The sequence below is a fragment of the Amyelois transitella genome, chromosome 23 (assembly GCF_032362555.1).
Source record: "Amyelois transitella isolate CPQ chromosome 23, ilAmyTran1.1, whole genome shotgun sequence".
In the NCBI taxonomy this organism is placed as follows: Eukaryota; Metazoa; Arthropoda; class Insecta; order Lepidoptera; family Pyralidae; genus Amyelois; species Amyelois transitella.
Genome location: NC_083526.1, coordinates 5,114,783 through 5,142,357, shown reverse-complemented (window position 1 = coordinate 5,142,357; position 27,575 = coordinate 5,114,783). Strand labels below are relative to the sequence as shown.

General features: G+C 35.5%; 1 protein-coding gene across 2 annotated transcripts in view; it reads right to left on the bottom strand.

The window, feature by feature from the left end:
- LOC106130787 (neuropeptide F receptor) overlaps positions 1-27,153 on the bottom strand; it is a 48,940-nt gene extending 21,787 nt beyond the window's left edge. For both annotated transcript variants that reach the window (XM_013329715.2, XM_013329716.2), the window contains exon 1: positions 26,734-27,153. In XM_013329715.2, coding sequence (XP_013185169.1) covers positions 26,734-26,754 — 21 coding nt within the window. In that variant the 5' untranslated portion in view covers positions 26,755-27,153. The remainder of the gene's footprint in view (positions 1-26,733) is intronic.
- Between the last annotated feature and the right edge of the window lie 422 nt (positions 27,154-27,575).

Here is a 27,575-nt window from a genome sequence, read left to right as displayed (position 1 = left end):
CCCGGGAAACAGTTCCCACAAGTAGGTGGTATGATTTATATTACGACGCTGGCCTCTTTTTACAGCATCTTTAGTCGACTCCAAAATACAAACATACAATCACGTCCTTATCCCTTGGGGGTAGACATAGCCAACAATCTTGAAAAGACTGATAAGCTACGTTTAGCTGTTTGGTTTAATGATAGAATTGAGATTCAAATAGTCACAGGTTGCTAGACCATCGCCTAAAGGAAGAATCCCAAGTTTATAAGTCTATCTAGTTCACCTTTACGACATCCATGGGAATGAGATGAAGTGGTCCTATTCTTTTTTTTATTGTTACCGGAAATCACACGGCACATACATTATAATTTACATACAAATACAATGTAGATACATTAAATTAATGATATATACATAGAGTCACGTCTATATCCCTTGCAGGGTAGATACAGCCAACAGTCTCAAAAAGACTGAAAGGCCACGTTCAGCTGTATGGCTTCATGATGGAATTGAGATTCAAACAGCGACAAGTTGCTAACCCATTGTCTACAAGAGGAATCCAAAGTTTATAAGCCTATACCTTAATTACTTTTTTTTTAAACTGGTCGGTATTAGAAACCTCATGATAATTCTTTTTCCGTATTTTGGGTATTGTTTCCATGAGACGCGCGAATATTGATACACATACACGTCTTTATCCCTTACAGCGTAGATAGAAGCTATAGTCGTAACACTTAAAGGCACGTTTAGCTATATATTCAAATTAGAAATTATCTATTTTATATCTTTGGATGACCAACAGCAAGTTTACAATCATCAGCTTATAAAGTACGGGTAAGTTAAGGGTCTTCATTAATAACATTTATAAAATAAGTGTCTATTTTTAGATTTTTTGTGAACATAATAAAATTACTTTGGGAACACATAATCTCTCAGGTCTTCGAGAATCTCTTATAATCGCGTGTTAACGTTGCAGATTCTGAAACTTTGTGATGGATCGCGTATAAAATAATGTATTCCTTTTGTAACTGTTCCAAGGAGACTGATCGCTGAAGTTTTCCTCCCCTTGTTGAGCTTTCACGACACATTTTCCATCTAAAATGTGCTGTTTTTCCACACAGTTTTAAAAATACATCAGTACCTAGTTGTTTTCGATCATTTTATGTCTTTGTTACGTCTGTCGTCGTCGTGCCGTGTGGTTCCCGGCACCATTACAAAAAAGAATAGGACCACTCCATCTATTTCCCACGGATGTCGTAAAAGGCGACTAAGGGATAGGCTTATAAACTTGGGATTCCTCTTTTAGGCGATGGGCTAGCAACCTGTCACTATTTGAATCTCAATTATATCACTAAGCCAAACAGCTGAGCGTGGCCTATCAGTCCTTTCAAGACTGATGGCTCTGTCTACCCCGCTAGGGATATAGACGTGATCATATGTATGTATGTATGTTACGTCTGTTTTAACTTATTTTTGCAAGTAACGTTTACGTTTTGCATTTATAATATTAGTTAAGATTATCAGCAGTTACCTTTTTGTCTCCATATAGCAACTTAGAAACTTGCCGTTCTGAGAAGAATGTGTCTTGACCGCTACCGATTGAACTTGAGTCGAGGGTGTTTGACCTACTTTCTAAGTGAGTATAATGTCACGGGAACGACGTAACGACAGGCGCCATTTTACAGAAATCATGTTGAGAGAGAAAGACACCCTCGGTATTATGCGAAGAGCATTTTAAAAAATTAAATTTTATACAGGTATTTTATATATTTCAGGCAGTGCCGTGTGGTTCCCGGCACCAATACAAAAAATAATAAGACCACTCCATCTCTTTACCATGGATGTCGTAAAAGGCAACTAAGGGATAGGCTTACAAACTTGGGATTCTTTTTTAGGCGATGGGCTACCAACCTGTCACTATTTGAATCTCAATTCTATCATTAAGCCAAATAGTATTTTCAAGACTGTTGGCTCTGTCTACCCCGCAAGGGATATAGACGTGACCATATGTATGTATGTATGTAAATTTTATAAATGCAAACGTAAGGTTTTTGTTACCTCTTCAAGCGTTATCTTCCGAATCAATCTTCTTGAAATTCTGCATATGTCATTTAGAGTCCGGTTTAAACTGTAGTTCCCGTGGGATTTGCTTAAAAACTACTTTCGTTTCCAGGTGACGTTTAATTCGCACGGGCGAAGGTTCGGGTAAAAAAGTTAGTTTGAAATTTGTTTTGCCTAGTTCTAGTTAATCATTTTTTATCACGTCCTTGCCTTTTAAGAGGTAGACAGAGCCAACAGTCTCGAAATCAAAGATCCGTATCGAAATATCTTGCAGTTTCAAAACTTAACAAGGAGCCACTCGATATCATTTTATCGTGACAAGTATCATTATTGTAAAACACATACGATAGTTTGTCAACATATATTACAAGTGCTTTATCTACAAACAAAACGAGTGATAAGAGAATTTCTCAGAAACGCCGTATTATATAAGAACTATAAATTTTAATTAGACTATTTTTCAAATTAAACTAGTGTCATGAGCAAAATTAAAACTTAAACTACTTATAAAAAACAAGATGCTTACTAATTAAAATAATTTTGCAAATTGTACAGCCTCTGCATAGCATCACCTTGCGGGAGTGTGCCCAGAAGGCTAGCAGCATTGCCATTAAGAAGAAGATAATATTCCGCTTTTATTTAAAATATTGACTGAAATATTCGAACATATGCGTAACATATGCGCATGAGAGCATAGGTGGTTGAACCGGTAAGTTGCTAGGTTAAAATGCGTGTGACGCAAAAAAGACACAGGTTGGAATCCCACTTCGGCTACGTATCAATGACAATTTCTGAAGCAGAATGTACATTAGTTTGAATACTAACCGTTGCTCTTACGGCCAGGGAAATCATCGTGAGTAAACCTGCACATTTGGGCAACTGGATGTGCAACCATATGATCCAATACGGGTAAGGTTCTCCTGCAAAAGTTGCGGAGGTCAGACGGGAGCAGCTTCGTGTATAAACCTGACTCCCCTGAAACCCCAAGAGTGGCGAGGATGCAACCGGGACTAAAGTTATGAGGAAGAAAAGATTTTCATAAATATGCTTTTGTTACGCAGCGATAGTACCCTTGTCTGTGACACCGAAGGGCCCGGATTCGAATCCAAGCCATGGCATGGTGAGAAAAGAACTCTTTCTAATCAGAGTCTTGATGTTTATATCTGTAAGCCCAGTTAGTTAAGTAAATAAAGCAATCTCTGAGCTTGTGCCATAAGCCAGATCGACACGCATAAGGATTACAGGTATGATCCCTCATTACTTATTCAGTTCAAGTTTCCACTTATTCATAAGGGCTTCAATTTATTCATTTAAATGCCTGCACGTTAAATAATATACGACCAGCATTTTTATTAAATTTAGGGATTTTTAAAAAAAAAATTTTATCCGTGCAGATTATTTTTCAATCTGTACCGGTGAAAGTTATTCAAAAGTTGACCAAGGGAATTACAAATTAACTTAGGACGATGGGTTAGCAACTTTTCACTATTTGAATGTTAATTCCATCATCAAAGCTGATCCCGTAGTATGGCTAGAGATGGGCAAATGCCCAGGCATTTTAGTTAAATTGGGAAAATTCCCAATAAATGCCCAGATAAATGCGCAAAGGGAAGGAATATATGGGCATCTATTGGGAATTTTCCCAATTTGTCTTAAATGCCCGGCCATTTGCCTATCTCTATGTATGGCACGGGCGACGCCGTTTTCATCGCAGCGAAAAACTATCGCTGTTTCGACTTTTATTAAGATAGCTTTTCGCGTGATGAAAAACCGATGAAATAGAGTTAACTTAGGAATCACACTTATTTTCTTAAAATTCATATTTTTATGATTATAATATAGGTCAGGTCAAGAGTACCCAAAACGGACGAGCTTGCATGAAGAGAGTTATGCATGTGGATGAAGCGAAAGAAGTGTGCTGGGTTCGTTGCTAGTGGAAAGATGTAGTCTCTGTCCACCCGTCCGGAAAAGAGGTGTGACTCAAGCCATTTATGCTCGACAAAAAACAGACGGCAACTTATCAATTTTTTCTGACACAATCCAGATGGGCGTGTCTAATATGTTTACGCGTTATTTTACAAGTGAATTAATAACGGCCAATTGTTTTGACATGCAAAAAATGTGAAACTCAAAACATTATAATTTTATCGGTAGGCAGTATATTATTTTTACATACATACATTTAATCACGTCTATATCCCTTGTGGGGTAGACAGAAGCAGCAGTCTTGAAAGACCGACAAGCCACGCCCAGCTATTAGCTGTCAGCTGGCTTATTGATAGTAGTGAGATTCAAATAGTGACAGGTTGCTAGCCCATCGCCTATAAGAAGAATCCCAAGTTTACGAAGCGAATGCAACTATTCAATTTGACTTAAATAGTTGGTCCATCAACACTTAGAATGAGGCTAGACGCAGTTGGAAGTCTACAAAAGACGAGGGTAGCCTAATTTGATTTACATAAGCCATTAGCTTTTAACTTAAGTGTATACACTGACCTCAAACCCAAACCGTCATCAAAATGGGACGAGTAAAGTCTAGGATTAATTTCTACAATGGACAATTCCACTAATTTACATTACAGCAATCACTTTAATATGTAAATTTGGTATTGCCATTTTCCTTTTCCTAATGATTCGATTTATAAATTTAAATAATTGGCTGAAATTATTTTTTCTGAAAAAATTAAATTCAATCTAACCTTATTTCAATAGAAATCGGACAAGTTAAAAAAAATATTTTAAAAATTCACACACACACATATAGTTACGTCTATAACCCTTGCGGTGTAGACAGAGCCAACAGTGTTGAAAAGACGGATAGGCCACGTTTAGCTTACATATTTAATTCACTTTCAGCTTTTTCAGTGAAGTTTACGGCGCCAGAAGTCGCGGGTAATATGTAGTTAGTTTCCTTATATATGTATGTACTTCTTCACTTCCTATACTATCAGCTATCTTTGATTGTTTACGCCATTACAGTGTTTTTAAAGTTTCTGTTCGCGATTCAGATTTCCACAAATATCTAAAAATAACACTTTGTTATAGTGATCAACATCTGTTCATCATAACTTTTGTAGGAGTTCGATAGGTTTATGTGGATAAGAATGCTGTTATAAATGATTCCATGCGTGTTTGATAAAACTACGTACTCTTATTGTGTACCGGCTGCTTCTCTTCCCATTCAGGTTGTAAAAGTCAATTAAGGGCTTAATCAATAAACTAGCCTAACCTTAGCTAATTTCGAATTGTAAATATAAGTTGGGATAATTGTAGCCTGAATTTTTGATTGTATCCAATCCAATATAAGATACGTGCTTCAAATGAATCGTACGTACTCTTTTGTATATTTTATGACATTTTCAATATGTATATTTCTTCTTTGTCGCATTGGCGTAAGCTGTTATTTATAGAGTTTAAGCCTATATCCCAACCTATTATTACAAATGCGAAAGTAAGTTTACTTTTTTGTTTGTTTGTTACCTCTTCACGCGTTATCTCCTAAACCAATCTTCTTCAAATGTTGAGTACATATGAATTAAGAGTCTGGAGAACGACATAGGGTACTTTCATCTCGTTAAAAACTAAAATTCTAGTAGGATTTGCGTAAAACCTGTATTCTTTTGTAGGTGACGCTACAAACAACACTAGTATTTTTTACCGGATGCCAATTTAGACATGTATAATAAATAAAAATAGGTAAAAAAACTTTTTAAGTTAAACGGTTTTATGTTAAACATACATTGCAATGTTTAATATATATAATAATAATAATAATAAGCCCCTGTTCCTCGCCTCCGATCTTCCTTCGCCAAGGTCGGAGTGGAAACCGATGAGGGACAGGACCCCTACCTCTGGCTTGCCTTAACCGGCCGGTCAGAGTGGAGTCGCGAGAGCTATACGCTCGAAGGATGGAAGTGTAAAATGTCATAACGCCGGGGGTGCCTGACTGGATCATCATGATTTCACGCCTCGCAGTCTCACCTCTCGACATCCTTAGCCACCCACGCCGATGTTGCCCCTTTGTTGCTAATCATGGTGACTGATTTGAGGGGCCCATTTAGTGAGTGGCGAGTCACCACCTGCCACATAATAGTCACGTATTCATGATTATGGCAGGTGTCTGAACTTCTCCAGCAATAGCCCAGTTAAAATCCATCCAAACGTCAACTCCATAAACCATAATCCTTTTCCCTTATTTTGTAATAGCTTCACCTCCTGCCGAGATCTGTTCATGGACATATCATCTATTGATATGCCCGGGAACGGGTTTTGGCAGGAGAACAACATAACATCAACTTCTCCAAAGGGCCTCTACGTGTTGGATTTATATCCCCACGCAAGCCTCTCAAAAATCCGGGGTGTATAGACCCGTGAAATCTAAGATAATAATAATATATACGGGACAAATTACACAGATTGAGTTAGCCTCGAAGTAAGTTCGAGACTTGTGTTACGAGATGCTAACTCAACGATACTGTATTTTTATAATAAATACTTATATAGATAAACATCCAAGACCCGGGACAATCAGAGAAAGTTCTTTTCTCATCATGCCCTGGCCGGGATTCGAACCCGAGACCTCCGGTGTCACAGACAAGCGTACTACCGCTGCGCCACAGAGGCCGTCTGCGGGCCAACTGCCTAACGACGAATTAAACGATTCTTCTATCGCACATTAAGTCTACTCGTATAATTTGTAGACAATTGACGTGCCCCACGGTTTTATTTTAGTCTAGTCTATGCATATGTTTATAATTCCCACGACTGTATCTATTTTATTATTTTTTGGTTTTAAGTACATTTATATTAAACATTGCAATGTATGTTTAACATAAAACCGTTTAACTTAAAAAGTTTTTTTACCTATTTTTATTTTCTAGTTTTTAGTTGTAACGAATAAACTCAAAAACTACTGGACCGATTTGAATGAAATTTGGCACAGGGATAGACTTAACCTTCAGGAGTAACATAGGCTACATTTTATCCCACTGCTTAGATTTTAATTTTGAATAGTAAATTGTATTCTACTTGTTGAGACCTTTCATTTGATACCCATGTTGATGGGATTGATTAAACCTAAGTTATCCGCCATTTTGTAGAGGCCGCCATCTTGGATTTCAATTTTTTATAGTATATTGTATTCTGCTTGTTGAGCCCTTTCATTTGATACCCATATTGATGGGATTAATGAAACCTAAATTATCCGCCATTTTGTAACGGCGGCCATCTTGAATTTATAATGATAATGAATAAACATAATTATATTGTCACCAAAATCCAAAGTGTATACAAAATTTCAGATTAATCGGTTGACAGGAAGAGGGTGAAATTTGAATTACTAAATTTGACCCAAGAATAAATAAAACAAACGGGGTGAGCTAAATAAAACCGTTTAAAAACGACTTTTTTCTAGAAGCTTCCAAGACAACTAAAGATCAAGTCCCCACAGAGCAAACAGAAGAATGCCGTGCTCTGTGCCCACCCCATGGTATGTGTTTACTGTACATCTTACATAATTTACGACCAACGTTAAGCAATTTATTCACCAACGAGAAATAGACTGGGGAATGCAAACAAGTCTCATTTGTACACAAAACATACATAAATGTATATGCCTTGCGGGGCAGACTTCAGGGGTAGACAAAGCCAGAAGTCTCGGAAAGACTGGAAGGCTAAGTTCAGCTTTATGACTTTATGGTGCTTGTTAAAAGGGGAATCCTAGTGTAATGGCCTTTCCCTTGACTGACTTTTACCCCATAAGGGATAAAGACGGGATTGTAGGTACATATGAGGGAAAGGATAATAAACGTAGGATTCTTTTTGTAGGTGACTGTAACCCGCTGATTTTCAGTCGCTCAGTGACCACGGATCATTGTTACATGATTCGAAACATCTATACTAATATTAAGCTGAAGAGTTTGTTTGTTTGAACGAGCTAATCTCCGGAACTACTGGTTCGAATTAATTCTTTTTGTATTTAATAGACCATTTATCGAAGAACACACTGCAATTATAAGGAGCGAAGAAAACATGGAAAATGTGGAAAAAACGGGAAAAATTATTCCTCATTGTGGGCTTCAATGATGCCCAAAATAACTATTCCACGCGGACGAAGTCGCGGGCACAGCTAGTCCGAGATAAAATAAAGGTACTTTACATGCGCGTTTAATACCTGTAGTATTTATAAATAGTATTAAGTCATACAGCTGGAGGTGTAGTTTCAGTCTTTTCAATACTGTTGGCACTGTCTTTGCCGCAAGGAATATGGACGTGACTATATGTATGTATGTATGGTAATGAGACTGGATCTGGGAAATGCAAACACGTCTCGTTCGCATACAAAATACATTCAAAGAATTTTTATTTCCTTCATACCAAGGGATTGACACTTTCTCGTGTGGTTTTTTTATGATTGAATCTGAGAATAGATTGGATTTCGAGTTCACTTCAGATCTCGATCGGGTTTGTGGCACTGTTGGAGCCACGACGAAGTTTTATTAACCATTTTTACTGATAGGATTTTTTATTTTAACTTTACATACATACATACATACGTATAATCACGTCTAGATAGAGCTAAGAGTCTTAAAAAGACTGATAGGCCACGTTCATCTGTTTGGCTTAATGATAGAATAGGGATTCAAATAGTGACAGGTTCCTAACCTCCCAAGTTTATAAACCTATCCCTAAGTCTTTATTGACGACATCCATGGGAGAGAGATGACGTGGTCATATTCTTGTTTCTATTGGTGCCGGGAACCACACGGCACGAATAGTAGGTACTAATATAATGCGCTGAACAAAAATTTGAGGTATTTGCATGGTTTTAATTACATTTAATTTTATCATCATGTTTATTAAAATTCAGGGAAAACAATAATCAGATTACTCTCCTCGCATTACATTGAAAAGATATGACATTTTATTTAGGTATTTATTGAATTTTTTATACTGGCAACTTCTATTTTCATCGATGTAATATAATACTTATGTTTTTGCGACCGCGAATCCTGAATTAGATTAATGTAAACAGGGTGTTTGTAAAAATAATCCACAAATTTTAAGCAAAACATAGCTCTGTTTTCTTAATGGTATTAACTGCGCGTGTGTTAGGGTGGCCGCTCAATAACACAGTCAGTTTTACATACATACATACATATTGTCGCGACTATATCCCTTGAGGGGTAGACAGAGTCAGCAGTCTTGGAAAGACTGAATGACCACGTTCAGCAATTTGGCTTAAAAAAAAATTGAAAAATCTTTATTTCTAAGCCTTAGTTTCTAAAACTACACAAAACTGGGACCCACCTAGTAAGCTTAGAAAAGCCTGTGGCAGGGGGACCCGCTCTTCCAAAAACATAATATTTATTTAAGCCTAGTTAAAGAATCCTGTTAAACTAACAAAGAAAGAATGCTTAAAGAAAAAAGGCTTAATAGAATATAGATAGAATTGAGATTCAAATAGTGACAGTCACAGTCAGTCAGTTTTTTTTTATCTTATCATCTTCTTATTTATTTATTTATGTACACATTTATTACAATAATTCTAGTACAAAGGTGCTACTTATTTCAAAACTTCTTCTTGGGGTTCATCCCTGTTACCTCTCGGAGAAGCCAATATGGCCCTTTTTAACTAAAACAAATTTGAATTAAAAAAAACAAAATTCAGCGCTAGTTCAATGGACGTCGCTGTTAACACACTCGCATGTATCTGCTCAAAGTATTTTATTACTATAATGGTTATTCTGCTTTCGCCTCGGTACTCGCACGGTATCAATATGCATTACCGTAAGACAATATTGCTCCAATACATTTAGCTTGGAATATTGTATTGAAATTCATAGTTCGGTCTTTCGTATTGTATTGTAGAAAGTTTTACATAATATATAAGAAAAGGTGATCATTTTTAACAATAATGTTTAGTGAAAATGAGGTGTCAAAATGAATATCATTAATTTTATAATAAAATCTAGATTACGCAAAAAAAAAAACAATATATTATATTAAAAAATATCTTTCCCATGGATGTCGTAAAAGGCGACTAAGGGATAGGCTTATGAACGTGGGATTCTGCATTAAGGCGATGTGTTACCAACCTCTCACTATTTGAATCTCAACTATATCATTAAGCCAAACGGCTGAATGTGATCTGTCAGTCTTTCAGGACTGAGCTTTAAGAAGAAGAGCTTTGTCTATACTTTATTATATATACGTGATTATATGTATGTATGAACGCTAAAAACTAGAGTAAGTAAAACAGAAAATCACCATAGTTCCTGTTCCCGTGGGAATTAAGGCATCACTAGACTACATAAAAAACCTACGTACGTCAAATTTCAATTCTTTCAGTCAGTCATTCACTTTCTTCTTTTATAATATTTAATGCCTTGAATATGTTTCACTGAAAAGCCAACTTAGTTTTGGACTTTTATTTTCCTAACAAACAAAATAAATGCAATATTGTTTTTGTGTTAATAATATGGAAGTGTGAATATTGATTCTATCTCTGTTCTTCTACACAGGAAAAAAAGGAACATAAAACCCCATAACGAGGCACCGATAAGAAAATTTTCCCCAAAAATATATAAGGTAATGTTACACAAATTACTTTCGTTAACACGAAGTCGTATTTTGTAGCCATAAGATATGCCAATGATGTTCTTTTGGATGTAATTTACCTGTTAGAATTTATGTTTGCAAAAAATATACGTTGTACTTATCTTTTAAAAAAAAATTTACTTGTTTTATATTAAAAAACATACAGCTGAACGTGGCATTTCTATCTTTTGGAAACTGTTGTTAGCTCTATCTACCCCGTAAGGGATATAGTCGTGACTGTCGTGATGTGTTTGTTGCTAGCCAAGTGCTCGCCAGTTGTATATGTGTGGTATAGTTATGAATGTAGATAAAGCGAAAGCCAAATAGCTGAACGTGGCCTATCAGTCTTTACAAGACTGTAGGCTCTATCTACCCCGCAAGGGATATAGACGTGATTATATATGTATGTATGTGTGAAGCGAAAGAAGTATGCGGAGATCATGGCAATAGGATGAACTTCTATAGTACCTACATAGTACTTCAGCGCTCACTAAGTTAAGTAGCTCTTACTATCCTATGGCAGCTACTTGTTGGATCTCTTGTGTATAGCTTAACCCATACTCTCTCAAAGACTGTAAAACTACTCAGTTCTGACAAAGGTTGTAGTTATTCAATAGATTTTTAAAATTATCTCTCTTCAGTCATCTTACCTGTGACGTTTTACCATAACGTCATACACACGGCACGGCATTTAATACTATACCTTCTCGTTCCTGTCGAAATTCCATTATCGTGTAATTTTACATCAACTCCAGCTTCAATTTCGGAGCGAAAATTGAAAGACACCAATTTCTGAACATCCTGTATCAGTTTGTGGGATATTGTTTGTTTTGTTTAAAATTTCCGGCAAATTACACGAAATTTAGTGCCTCCTTTAATATTATCAAAATGTTTGTGCATAATATTTGCTATCACGTGAGTTCTACGCTGAAGTTTTCAAGTCCCGGGAACCACACGGCACCTTTCTTTAACTAAATAAAAGAAATTATTACAATTTCTAAACTATACTAATAATAAATTTACCTAATTAAAAAAAAGGAAAAATTCCTAAACTACAAACTGAAATAACAAAATGTTTTCTTTACTTTTATCAAAAATAATTCAATGTAAACTATGAAGATAAATGCGTATCTGTTAAACACATATCTACTAATATTATAAAACTGAAAGTGTGTTTGTTTGTCTGTTTTTCACGACAAAGTCACTGTACCAATAATCATGAAATTCGTACATAAAATCTGACGTACAAGCACACAGAGTACGTTACACCCAGGGAAGTCACGGGCAATAGCTAGTATTCATTTTAATACAATATAGTCATGCAGGCGAGTCAGAGAGAGAGAAAGGGACATGCCTAAAGGCAAGGTCACTAGATAACTAATGATAATTTCCTCTCATGATTTATCCCACATTACAGATGACATTAACATGAACACGAGTAACGAAAATGCCCGACCCTTGTCTGACAGATGTAATACGGTTTCAAATAAACGTTTCAAGACTAAACTAATGTTATTTAAATCCAGGAAGGCTTTCCATTGCAATCCGGTTACACAGACTACGAAAACAATTTACATACATACATACATAGGTGCATACACACAGTCACGTCTATATACCTTGCGGGGCAGACAGAGCCAACGGTCCCGACGGTCGACGACGTCGACGTCGGTCAAAAGACAGAATTTTTAATTGAGATTCAAATAGTGACAGCCCATCGCCTAAAAGAGAAATCCCAAGTTTATTTATCTCTAAGTCGCCATTACGATATTCATTAGAAAGATGTGGAGTGCTTATATTCTGAAGTGTCGGAAACCACACGGCAGAGGCGAGGTGAAGCGAAGTACATAATGCGAATTAAAATTAACATTAGATTTTTTTTGGATTCAAATAGAATAAATAAGCCAAATTGAAAATTGCCTCGTAAGCAAGGAAGAAAAATAAAAGTTGTTTTAATTCAAATGTCATAGTATATTTTTAGACAAATCTTCAGGAATTCCACCGGCTACACAGTTTAACAGGGCGATATGGCGATTAAGATAAAAGATACATACATCTGTGTCGATAAACAGATAAAAATATATCAGTAAAGTTTATATACACAAGCGATTACATATCTTGGGATTTCTCTTGTAGAAGATGGGCTAGCAACCAGTCATTTTAAATCTCAATTCTATCATTAAGCCAAATAGCTGATCGTGGCCTACCATTTCGAGATTTTTGGCTCTGTCCATCCTGCTAGGTATATAGACGTGTATATTTAGAAACCTGTCACTTTAAATCTCAATTTTATCATTAAGCCAAACAGCTGATCGTGGCCTACCATTTCGAATTTGTTGGCTCTGTCCATCCCGCTAGGTATATAGACGTGTATATTTATACGTGTGTATGGAAGATTGGACAAGAAAACAAGTCCAAGTGGGTACACATGTTTGTGCTTTCAATATTATTGTTAGCAAACCTTTTTCGCCAGTAATAAATCACATTATACTTACTTAATGTGATGCAATATTCCTAAGATGGGGTTTGATTTACATCAATTTTAAATACCTAATTCAAATCATTTCTATATTAAGTTAAAATTAAATTTAACCTTTCTTAAATTTTTAAGCTAAGGAGGAAAAAAATCGTGAGGAAACCTGCACATTTCAGTCACTGTATGTGTTACAATGATCCAATATAGATTAGTTAAGGTACATATTGCTGAGGTCGTAGAGTGTCGCTTAATATAAAAATGTTATCCTTCACCGTAAAAGAACATACATATGGTCACGTCTAAATCCCTTGCGGGGTAGACAGAGCCAACAGTCTTGAAAAGACTGAATGGCCACGTTCAGCTATTTGGCTTAATGATAGAATTGAGATTCTAATAGTGACAGGTTGCTAGTCCATCGCCTAAAGAAGAATCCCAAGTTTGTATGCCTATCCCTTAGCCGTCTTTTACGACATCCATGGGAGAGAGAGACCACTCCGGTCCTATTCTTTTTTTCATTGTACTGATTGATGTTCTCTTATGGTGGTGCCGGGAACCACACGGCACCAATAAGTAAGAGAACATCAATCAGTAATTAGACTAATGTATGTAACTAAGATAAGAATCGAGGCCCGTGCACACGAAACGCAGGTGAGAAGCAGCGCAGTTTAAAAGCGGGCCCGCGCAAAGTTGTAATACATGAAAGAAATCTTCTTCAAACTCGTTACAAGAGCGCGGCGACAGAACAGTTCGAGTGCGGGCCCGCGTTTTCATGTGATGTGACGTGTTCGAAGACTTTTTTGTGTTACAAATTGGTGCGGGCCCGCTTTTAGACTGTATTGCTGCTAACCTGCTTTTGGTGTGACTGGCCCTTCATTGGTCGATTTGAACCTGGTATATTGTAGTAAACCATTCGATCACCTACACTCATAGTCTTGCAAGTGATGATGATAAATTCAATCAGATTCAATCGGTCATAATCATCAAGAGTTCTTTTATCTTAATATCAAAATTATATATTCTAAAAATATCATTGTTTGATTTCAAACTTTTGCAAGTTATCAAAGTAATGGGCTGTTTTAAAAGTTGATGTAAATGCGAGACAAGCCTTCATTTATTTTCGCTATCACGATATTTTATTTAACCGGAAAGTTTTGAGATTCTGATTGCTCTTCGGTATAACAAGAAATTTAAATAAAAAACTGAATCTTTTTAGCGAAGTACGTTTTTTGGACGTTTCTCTACAGACCTAGGATATACGTACTTACTCCAATTAATTGAAAGTGATAAGGATGAATTGCTTTTGTATTGACATTACAAATGACTTTAAAAAAGTAGTTACCATTTTTCTCACTAGATGGCGTTGAGGCAAGTGAACTCTTCACTTGCCTCTTTGACATTGACACTGTCAGCTTAAGTGTCAATGTCAAATTGTACTTGCGATAAGAGCTTATATCATCGCATTTTCACAAAACATGGGCCTATACATAAAATCACGCCTCTTTCCCGGAGGGCTAGGCAGAGACTACCTCTTTCCACTTGCCACGATCTCTGCAACTTTCTATGCTTCATCCACATTCATAACTCTCTTCATGCAAGCTCGGCGGTTTCGTTTACTTTTAACCTGATCCTTTACCAGGACGTCCTTAATTTGATCAAGATACGTTCATCTAGGTCTTCCCACTCCGACCTTTCCCTCCACACTCTCCTTGTATATCTGCTTAGTCAACCTGCTTTCATTCATCCTCTCCACATGACCAAACCATCTCAACATACCCTTTTCTATTCCTGTAACTACATCTTCTTTCACATCACAACATTCCCTTACCACACTGTTCCTTATCCGGTCACTCAATTTCGCACCCATCATACTCCTTAACGCTCTCATTTCCACTGCATTTATTCTGCTTTCGTGCTTCTTTTGCCATACCCAACTTTGACTCCCATACATTAATGTCGGGACCAACACGCTCCTATGCACAGCCAGTCGAGCCTTTTTGGATAGTTTCTCACTGCTCATAAAGGCATGCAAAGCTCCATTCACCATGTTCCCCGCGTTCATTCTCCTTTCAATATCACTTTCACACTTGCCATCTGATGTAAACTTTGATCCTAGATATACAAACTCTTTCAGTCATAAAGTGACAACTGACATAAATATTTCTTATTATATAAAAAAAAGTATATTCCTTTCCATAATAACATAGTAACCTAAATTTGCTCTACTACCGTTGCCAACTTATTTTATTAGATTTTTCCATCAAGAAATTCTCAACAAAATTGATGTTAATAAATATTCGAAATCATCATTTAACAAATTTGAATAAATCCTTGGAGCTTGATAGAAATTATATGGTAAATACTATATAAATGAGGCTCTAATAATTATAATTCTGCGGATTTGACTTGGTTGTGTTATCCCTAAGGAAGACCCGAGGATTCTCTTGTGACCACGACTGATGAGTAAAGGTCAAGTAACTATATTAATGAAACCACAATACTGTAATCATTATATTTATTTACTAATTTATGTACACAGAAAACATCGAGACTGATAAACACAAGAAACAAAATTACAAAGGTTCTGCTTATTTCAAAAGAAATCTCTTCCAGCAGACCCGAGATAGGAAACATGATGGAAAGGGTGACAGGCGTGTACTCCACTCACACAACTAATAATAGAATAAGATAGAGAGATAGATAATTTTAATATAATTGAATTTTGTTTCGGAAATATTTTTTAATCATTTTAATTGAATTTTTTTTTCAAAAATAATGTTCTATGTACAAATTAATTTTTATCGTTTATAATTTGTTTCAGCGCAGAACCCAATGAATTATCTCTCAATGTGATGTATGTTTTAGTTATTAACTAGGTATTAGGAAAAGACTATTAAATAAAGATGTAGTCTCTATGTACCCTCCGGGAAAGAGGCGTGATTCTGTCTATGTATATAATGAACCCATGTATTGTCACTATTGGTTTAAATACCCCGGACTCCACTACTTTTTTATATATTACTAGAGGCCGCACGCGACTTCGTCCGCGTGGAATCGATCCCGCGGGAACTATATGTAATTCTGGGTCTTCAGCTTACCAAATTTCATCGTAATCGGTTCAGTAGTTTTTGCGTGAAAGAGTAACAAATATTCATACTGACATCCTTACCTACTCACAAAATTTCGCATGTATAATATTAGAAGGATTCTTTTATTTTGTCCTTTGTTAACTTCCTACACCCCCAGAAAGATACGGAAAGGTCAAAAACTTAAAAAAAATATGCACAAAGAAAAAACGAAAAACTACTAACTAGTTTGGAAAAATATTATATCACTTTACACGTAACTCCTGATATTTTATGCACCTCGTACATTTTTACTATCAAACCGCTACTGCAATCAACACGCAAAGTAGTACCGCCCTTATCAACACAAAACACCCTATCTGTTTAGGGATAATGGACCACCCGACGGAAAATATCGCTTGGAGAAACGACGTGTTTGAGAATTACACCCACGGGTCCTATTTTAGAAACTGGCGACTAGCTAGACGTATGCGTAATGTTATCGTTTGTGAAGTGCCGTGTGGTTCCCGGCAGCAATATAAAAAATAATTGGACCAATCCATTTATTATCCATGGATGTCCTAGATTGGCTGGCAGCCTGTCACTATTTGAATCTTAATTTTATCATTAACCCCTCAGACGTCGACTGCCGTCGACTGCCGGCTCTGTCTTCCCCACAAGGGATAAACGTGGTTAATTATATGAATAAATGAAAAGAGAAGAGCAAGAATTAAAATATTTAATGGACGGCGTTCTTCCAAAACGGTCATCTGTGACAGCGGCAGAGTGACGGAATTGAAACTAATTCGAAATAAATTTAAAAAGTTATGTGTATGGAAAAATCATTTTGAAACTAATTCTTAGTCACATAAGATCCAAAATCTCTTCCAGTGTTAAATACCTACTTTAGTTTGATCGCTCTCCGAAGTTCTTACAATCAGGAAAAACATCGTAGGAACATTGGATTGAATATTTAAATTCCATTTGTAGTAGTATTCTGTGAAACATTTATTTAAGATTTAGACATTTATGTAAGAAACAACTTTAGGCACTTAATTATTCAATTGTTCGCAGTCAAGTGAATTTCATTAGATATCTAATAATATCGTTTCGCGCAAATTTTAAGTGTATTCGAAATACGGAATTCTAAAATAGCCTTACAAATTTCCCTTTTTTTTGAGTGATTAGGCGTCTTCATAAAATTATATTTTATTCTTGTCTCAATCTCATTGTTCCAGTAATTTAATGAGCAGCCGCATTGTTCTTGACGAATTCAGTAAAACATCACGTTCAGTCATATATTAATATTATAAATGTATGAAAAGGCACGTACAAAAAGTTGAATTAATATTTTTTACCTTTTCATCGTATATTTTGCAATAAAATAGGAATGAAAATGTTCATGCCTCTCTCCCGGAAGGGTAGGCAGAAACTACATCTTTTCACTTACAAAGATCTCTGAATTTCGCTTCATCCACCATTCGTAACTCTCTTTATGTAAGTTCGTAGATAATGACATTTTTTTAAATTAATAAACCAAAGTTATAGAGACATTTCATCAGATAGACAAAAAATGCTAAAATTGAAGTCGGTTTCATTAATAACTAGTGACCCGCCCTGGCTTTGCACGGGTCGAATTTCCTCTTCAATCACTCTATCTATTAAAAACTGCGTAAATGTCCGTTGTGAAGATTTAAAGATCTAAGCATACAGAGACATACAGACATATAAACAGACGCGAGAAGAGACTTTGCTTTATACTATGTAGTGAAGCTATTGTTAAAAAGATAAACTTTTAGTAAATGGTATAAACATAAATTTCACTTATTGTACTATACAAATTGTAATTGTTACAATAAAGAATATATAAATAAATAAAACATAAACTGAAAAGAAAAACCAGTTAAAACAAATTACAAAAACAAACTGCACAAAATAACCGTATCCCAGGAACGGTTTAAAAATAAAACTTAATTTAAAAGAGTAGTTCCACCTTTATTACATTTTAATACACTTTAAAATGCTATCTTTTGCACTGAGAACCGCCATTTTGAAACTAACTCCCTTTGTGTCTAGACTCATCTAAATAATATAAAAGAGAATCGTGACCGACTGATCTATCAGACTTTTTATATTAATGGCGATATTTTTAACTCGCAAGTAATCAAAGGGTAATAATTGAATATAATAAGAATGTTATATAGGTATGTAAGACTTATTAAAATTACTATGTGTGCGTCTGTAAATATTGGTATCTGTTGCTTTAAAAAAAACTCAAAAAAGAAAATTTAATTATATTTTGTTATTTTAGTTGCTTTGACCAGTAAGGTAAATAACAGAGAATTTTTTAACATTAATTGTAACGTAACGTAATTGTCGATACGTTGGAAATACCCCCAACCTAGGACATTGGAAGATATATTGATGAACTAGATGAATGTGAAAAGAAGTATGCAGGGAGCGCGGTAAGTGGAAAGATGTAGTCTCTGCCTACTTTACAGTATGTGACTTATATATGTACGTGTTTTTACTGCGAACTGCAATATAATTGGAGCGAAGGTAGAAGGCAGTTTTAAACGAAAGAACTAAACTCCAGTAACTTTAAAACCTATTTCTAACTCCAAGAAATATTTCGTTTTATCTCGATTCGCAAACTGGATTACTTTTTAAATAAGATCTCACAAAATTTATTGACTAAAGAAATGTTGAAGAGATAATTTATCTAATGGATTCTCGGAGATTAAGATGGTTATTTTTAGCTGACCAGGTGAAAGTATTGGCAGTTTTAAGAGCAGGAATTAGAAGTGTTGATTTAGATACCGAATTCGTAATATTTTAGTTAAGATAGATGAGCTAAGTGGATTAAAGCAGATTAAAAAGGACCATTGTTTCTATAACTAAATATATACATAAAATCATGTCTGTATCCCTTGCGAGGTAAACAGAGCTAACAGTCTTGAAAAGACAAAAATTAAGATTCAAATAGTGACAGGTTGCTAGCCCATCACCTACAGGAGGAATTAGAAGTTCATAAGCATAGGCTTATGAACTTCATAGTAGCTGTACGTTGTGTGCCAAGTTCATAAGGGATAGCCCTTAGTCGCATTTTACAACATCCATTAGAAAGATATGGAGTGGTTCTATTCTAAAATATACGGCATAATTATTTTGGCCTGTTGGCTCTGTCAAACCCGTAACGGATATAGACGTGACTATATGTATGTATGCTTAAAATAACGACCTTCTTCAACCCCAAAAGCGCTAACATCTTAATATTAGATGGATACCTTACCACATGTCAGCATCTGCCCGATAAAGGTAGGTAGGTAGAAACGATCAGATCTCTACATACATCAATGCCTCACATTACATTTAATAGCTACGGCCTTTTGGTTTGACCCGTAATAACCCTTTACATTAAAGACTAGTCATTACCCAAGACTTTGTCCGTCCATGTGAGTTTGGTTTCATAGTCTTTGAATAAATCCGCACAGCTCCTAATACAAAGTTAATAATCTACGTTACAATTTAAACTTTTTTAATAAATAAATTTTATATAACTCTAATTCTTGTTGTGTGTACTGACAGTTTCAATTTTATTTAAATTTTTATGTTAACTTTATTTTATATAAATGTACGTTATTAATTATTGTACGTCTGTTAAGACAGGACTCAGTGGACCCTATACAATTATATTATCTTTTTATCTGTGCCCCACAATAAATAGATTTGATTTGATTAATAAATTCACTACCCTGGAATTGTAACCAGTGACAATACTAATGAGCTGAAAATGAACTAGTAAAAAATAACTAGCTCTAAACTAGTTTAGAGGTTATTTCAGATTAGCCTTGTTAATTGTCGGAGTTGTCCGTCAATCAATCGGTCAGCATTTTTCTATCAGTCTTTTCAAGACCGTTTGCTTCTGTCTACGCCGCAAAGGATATAGACGTGACTATGTATATACACCCAGTGGTTTCAGCTGCACGTTGTCTGTCAATCACGTAGTCAGTAAAGTGAGACATTTATTATTAGATTGATAGATTTATAGCTTATAAAATACGTATCTACTGCCGCCTGAAAAATTTATTGTATGCCTACTTACTGCGGTGTAGTATGTACCGCCGCTTCTTTTTCAAATGCGCTTTGGAAGTGGTAGTAGTTATAATTAGATTTTAGTGATGTGACGTCAATAAGTGATACCTTGTATCCAATTTTGAAAATAAATCTATTCGGTATTCTAACTTTATGGTTTGGTGTAAAAAAAAATATAGGTAGTCTGTGCCAGTTGCTTTCCATCCTGCACATATTGTGAAAGCTATCCCTATCTCTGATCCTCATTCTCGACATCCATTTTTACTAATATCCATATTCATCCACATCACATATACAAAATTTTCGTGTCACAATGTTCGTTCCCATACTCCTCCGAAACGGCTTGACCAATTCTAATGAAATTTTGCGAGCATATTGAGTAGGTCTGACAATCGGCAAACATCTATTTTTCATACCCCTTAGTAATAAGGGTTGTCTGCACTTAACATTTTTTTTTAAACTAGAAATTACTTAAAAGTTATTTATATGGCAAAACAACGTTTGCCGGGACAGTTAGTATAATATAATAGTATCTAACCGATGTCTGTACTTGACGGATATTGCTTAAAAGCAGATACAACCAGGAACACGCGATGATAAGAGGGTGTACCCTCTCGTTAGTTATGTTTACTAAAGTAACGAATTTGTCGAAAGAACCAAAGAGGTGTGATCAAGAAAATTTTCCAACATTTCCTTGATGTCTACCAGATACGAGTATTTTACAGGGTACAGGAGATTAAAAAATTACAAGAATTATATAGGTATTATTATTATTACTAGCTGACCCGGCAAACGTTTTTGTGCCATAAAAATAATTTTAAATGACGATTGATCAGTTATCGACCGATTATGAAAAAATATTAAATTAGGTACTAGAATGGCTATTTAAAATATAGGGGTTGGTGATAAAAGGGTAAACATTTAGGGTTGTATGTATTTTTTAAGTGCGGCATAATATAAAAAAATAAAAAATGTCTTAAATTAAGAAATAAATGTTATGGGTGAACAACCCTTATCACTAAGGGGTATGAAAAATAGATGTTGGCCGATTCTCAGACCTACTCAATTTGCTCACAAAATTTTATGAGAATCGGTATAGCCGTTTCGGAGGAGTACGGAAACGAAAATTGTGATCCGCGAATTTTATACATAAGAATATAATTTGAGTGTGTTTGATCTCAATGTGCCTGATGGTAAGCAAGATAAGGCCTTTACCAACGACACTCTAAAAAGTCAATATTGTTTTTTATATATTTATATTCATTACAGATTAATATGAATAAAGCAAAGGCGTATGACTGCACACAACATAGTCTATGATGGACATTTAACGATAGTCTTATGACCCATAATACTCGTAGAAAGGTCCAGAACTATTATAGCTAGCACGTAATATTTGATGAGGCACTCTGAAATATTTGAAGAGGTAGAGACTTGGGAATATAGGAATGAAGAAGTTTTTGTTCTCGCATTATGAGAAATGAAATATTGATGCTTTTATTAGTTTCGTTTTCGCGTGTACAATACACATTATTGTATTTTATCTACTGCTGTGTTCGATTACCGCTGAGGTAATCGAAAAATACCGGAAAATTTTCATAATCCAGCGGAAATTTCCTCTTAGTGCACCCTTGGACCACATAATTAATCTAGTATACTAAGTACACACACCACCATACCACATAATAAATCTAGTATACTACTATCGACATAATAAGTCTAGATCCAGCGGTTTAGGCTGTGCGTGGTCTGTCAGTCAAACACTCAGCTGCGGATGAGTATATAAATTGGTCGTATCTCTGATGGGTTAAATATTTAAAAGTAACTTATTTATTATTATAAGTTAAAAACAGCCAATAGTCCTAAGATTGGTGGGTATGGTATGGTTAAATATTTTACATTATATACATACATACATATGGTCACGTCTATATCCCTTGCGGGGTAGACAGAGCCAACAGTCTTGACTGAATGGCCACGTTCAGCTATTTGGCTTAATGATAGAATTGAGATTCAAATAGTGACAGGTTGCTAGCCCATCGCCTAGAAAAGAATCTTAAGTTTGTAAGCCTATCCCTTAGTCGCTTTATACGACATCCATGGGAAAGAGATGGAGTGGTCCTATTCTTTTTTGTATTGGTGCCGGGAACCTTACGGCACATAACATTATATTTACATTATATTCTTTATAATTAGTTAAAAACAGCCAATAGTCAGAAGAATGATTAAGAAGAATGATTCAATATTCAAAGATGACGTCGACGATGTGACAAGCAGCTGCCCTGTCACTTGCAGGAACAATTAATAAGCTTTTGTCTTTATTAATTATTTACGCGGGTATAGCAGCAACCAACACATTTATGTATTTTGTTCGCAGATCAGCGTGTACGCATACTAAACATTCCTTATGCATTAATTCATTAATATAATCACGTCTATATCCCTTGCAGGGTAGACAGAGCCAGCAGTCTTGAAAGACCGATAGGCCACGTTCAATTGTTAGGATTTATGATAGAATTGAGAAGTAAATAGTGACAAGTTACTACCGATTGCCTATAAGAAGAATCCAAAGTTTATAAGAATATCTCTTAGTTGCCTTTTACGACATCGATGGGAAAGGGATGGAGTGGTCTAATTCTTTTTTATATTGATGCCGGGAACCACACGATGAATGTATGCCTTATATAAAAAGTAATATTATAATTACTCAAAAAAGTCATCGTCCTGGCGTTTATCCCGATTATTTACCTTGCTCTGCCTACGACCATGGTCCAAAAAACACAAATCAGGTCACAAAACAACTCTTGCCTGACTTCCGTGACCTCGATAACAGGGGAAACTAACCTAATCGAAACTGTAACGTTGTAAGTATGTCAATGAATATAATATGACAAAAATTGTTATTAATTCATCATAATAGCCGATATAAACCTACATGCCGTGCCGTATAATTTCAAAATGGCGATGTCCAACAGGGTTCATATTGTACCTACTTTTAACCGGTAACTATAATTCAACTGATGTACTAAGGTTGACTAAGCAGATACACAAGGAGAATGTAGAGGGAAAGGTCGGAGTGGGAAGACCTAGACGAACGTATCTTGATCAAATTAAGGACGTACTGGTAAAGAGTCAGGTCAAAAGTACCCGAAACCGCCGAGCTTGCATGAAGAGAGTTATGAATGTGGATGAAGCGAAGGAAGTATGCAGAGATCGTGGCAAGTGGAAAGAGGTAGTCTCTGCCTTCCCCTCCGGGAAAGAGGCGTGATCTTATATATGTATGTATGATGTACTACATTTATAGTATTCGACAAAGATTTTGAATTGAATGAAACAGAATAACGATTATCCTTACTTGCAATGAGGAAATACACTATCAGGAAGATATTATAACAAATCCCTGAAATCCTGTGGGATCAATTCACTTTGATGAGTTTCTTCCGGCCTTCTAAGTAGTCAGTTTCGAGGTCAGTAAGTATGCAAAGCCTTTAGGAGTATTGATAAAGACATAAGTATCTTATACCTTTCATCCAAGACGGTTTAGATAGTATTTACTATTTATAAATACTACAGGTATTAAACGCACCAATGAAAAAAGAATAGGACCACTCCATCTCTTTCCCATGGATGTCGTAAAAGGCGACTAAGGGACAGGCTTACAAACTTGGGATTCTTTTTTTTAGGCGATTGGCTAGCAACCTGTCTCTATTTGAATCTCAATTCTATCATTAAGCCAAATAGCTAAACGTGGCCATTTAGTCTTTTCAAGACTGTTGGCTCTGTCTACCCCGCAAGGGATATAGACGTGACTATATGTATGTATGTATGTAGGTATGAAACGCGCACGTAACGTACATTTATTTTATCTCGAACATTTCGAATCCTGTTACAATGATTCGTGATCATTGAGTGACTTAGCTACGTTCTAACATAAATTAGATGCATAGCTCACATAAAACCTCGCCTCTTTCCCGAAGGGGTAGGCAGATACTACATCTTTCCACTTAAAACTATTCTAGCTAAGTAATTATAACTCTACTCCTTACTTAACATATTCATTCATTCATATAATCACGTCTATAGCCTTTGCGGGGTAGACAGTGCCGGCGGTCCCAAAAAACTGATAGGCCACGTTCAGCTGTTAGGCTTTACGATAGAATTGAGATTCAAATAGTGACAAGTTAGCTAGCGCATCGCCCAAAAGAAGAATCCCAAGTTTATAAGCATATCCCTTAGTCGCCTTTTACCACATCCATTGAAACGAGATGGAGTGGTCCTATTTTTTTTTTTGATTAGTGCCGGGAACTACACGGCACTAACATATTGTAGACCAAAAAAGGTTATAAATATGTCAAACTTTCCAATATTCCACCAATGAGTTACATAGGCGGTCATTCTGTCATAAAAACACGAAAAATGATTTTATCACACTATCAGGCGTATTTAATCGCACCCACTCAAACTGTCTAGATAAGTATTATGTACCTAGTAGTAAAACAACGTATATTCGAATTACATACGTGTGGAATGTCTGACTTGTGATTTTATCCGTTTTTTAATTTCAGTTCCGTAGTTTGTTATATTCTGTACTAGCGATCCGCTCCGGCTTCGCGCGGTTAATGATAAATTAGACATACAGACATATGGTCACATCTACATCCCTTGCGGGGTAGACAGAGCCAACAGTCTTGAAAAGACTGAATGGCCACGTTCAGCTATTTGGCTTAACGATAGAATTGAGATTCAACTAGTGACAGGTTGCTAGCCCATCGCCTAAAAAAGAATCCCAAGTTTGTAAGCCTATCTCTTAGTCGCCATCCATGGGAAAGAGATGGAGTGGTCCTATTCTTTTTTGTATTGGTGCCGGGAACCACGCGGCACATGATAATTTATTTCTATATATGATAAATTAGATATATAGAAATAAACCTTTCTCAGAAAACTCTCTCTCTCATCTCAGCGTGTTAGGCTGCACCCTCCACGGAAGTGTTTCGGGGCCCGGGGTCCGCCTTCCCACTTTTCTCTCTATACTTGGTCCGGTTTTCGGCGTCCTCGGATTTCAGAACATTGGCTCGCATAATAATATCATCTTTATATCAGAAAAGCCTCTTTCCAACATTTCAAATAGGAACAAAATCCGTTCACATCTCGTCCATATTCCTGATCTGATTCTACTGTTTCTTTGTATCTTATTGTATTTAATAAATTGTATTCTTTTATCTGTGATGTGATAATAATAAATAATTTTTTTCAGGTTAGCGCATACATACCAGCAAAGAATACAGAGGGACTTTACTACATAATATGTAAGTTACATAGGTACATACATACATAAAATCACGCCTCGTTCCTATAGGGATAGGCAGAGACTACATCTTTCCATTTGCCACGATCTCTGCATGCTTCTTTCACTTCATCCCCATTTATAACTCTCTTCATGCAAACTCGTCGGTTTCGGGTACTCTTGACCTTTTTAAAAATTTATTAAAAATAATTCATACAACTGGCTTTAACTCCAGTTGCATCCTTTTCTCTCTGGAAAAATTCCAGGGTCTGCTTGAAACCAAGATCTTGGTTATGGTAAGTTAGGTTTTTAAACAAAGCGATTCCCGACGGGCCTATGCAGCCTTTGCCGGGGAACCTATAACCCAGATTGGATCATAGTTACCTATTCAGTTGTCTAATAAAAAATAAATAAATTAATTAAGATTGGAAGCTGTATATCACACATTTTTTATTCGAAAGTCTCAGCCGTTCAATCATAGACGTTCTGTGAGTAAAAACTTCAGGATATAATTACTACATTTTGTTCCAGGTTTCGCTCCCGTGGGAATGTCCAATTATGTTTTTCTAGCACATCGTTACGTCACTTACACTAACGTTATTCTGAATTACAGCAATATTTACTTAGTGGTTTTCATTGTAACTTGAAAAATATATTTTTTTTACGTTGGAAAAGAATTTAAAGTGAGTGAAAAAGAATTTCAAAAGATAGATAAAAAAATAATTGTAAAATATAGTCAATAAATTATGTAAATTTAAGGTAATATTTTGTTATGTTAAAGTCTGAAAATACATTTGAATTGAATAACAAATTGCTGTAATAATGAAATGATTTAAATTTATTTTTAACACTTAATTTTTCTGGAATTAATTTTTAATGAATTCTTTGTTAATTTATTCCTATATTGATAGATATTAAATTATGATAATGGTTTTGTACCAACTTAGTTTTGTTAATGTATAAATGTAATAGGTAATATAAAAATAAGCTTCTGTTAAAAGTTATAAAATCAAGTTAATTTTCACCAAAATCATTCTAACAAAAAAAAATCATTTTATCTAATAATAACGAATCATAAGGCGACCCGACGACTGACATTGTTTAATCAAAAGTTTCATTTTTTTCATAACATCGTAAAAACAACATTTAAAGAAAATATTAATTAAAAAACTTACCGTTTCATCATAATAAGGCATCAGGACAGTAAATATCCGCTTTATATAAATGTGACATAACGTCCAATTTACGTTGTCCCCGGCACACGGATTGGAATACCGTGGACCATACTCTTCTTTCAGACCTATTTTGAACGACAACCACTTTTAAACTCTTTAAACATCGATAAAAGAGGCACCAGTCACAGTTCACTTTAGTCGCATTGTTAAAAAAATGTCAAAAGTTGTTTCAAAGAAAAATAAACTACAGACAAAAATATTTTTTTGGAAGAGGCCAGTAACAAAATATTTTACTTTTTTTTATTGTTTTAAATTAGCGGGAACATTAATTTCTTTTTGATATTTCAATTCGAAATTCAAAAGTTTGCGCCGCGTTCATGAGGTTAACAGCAGGTTTAACCGACCGACTGCCGCGATGGCTGAAACTCGACTGAAGTATGGAGAGTGTGTTTTGCTGAATCCAGCGTTAGGTACCTACCTACGTAGGGACGGCTTAAAGCTATGAGTATTTAGTTTAGTCGCTAGCGTATCGCCAATAGAATATTTATTGTTTAAATGGAATATAGTAAAATGCCCGTATCGGTTTAAAAAGATCCTAAATATTATAATAGTTTGTGTTTTCGTCCTCGTAATTTTTAGTTATAACCTCACTTCTCGGAGAGCAGGTTATGTTTTTTGACTATTACTAGTCCTCTATGTCCATGATATGCATTTATTACACAGTTAAGTGGAATTCAATGATATTATACAACAAGCATTATTTTTAGTGAAAGCATTTCATTAATTTTTAGAGAAAATTTGGATAATAGCTTTTTACTCTATAGAACATAATGATATTAGAA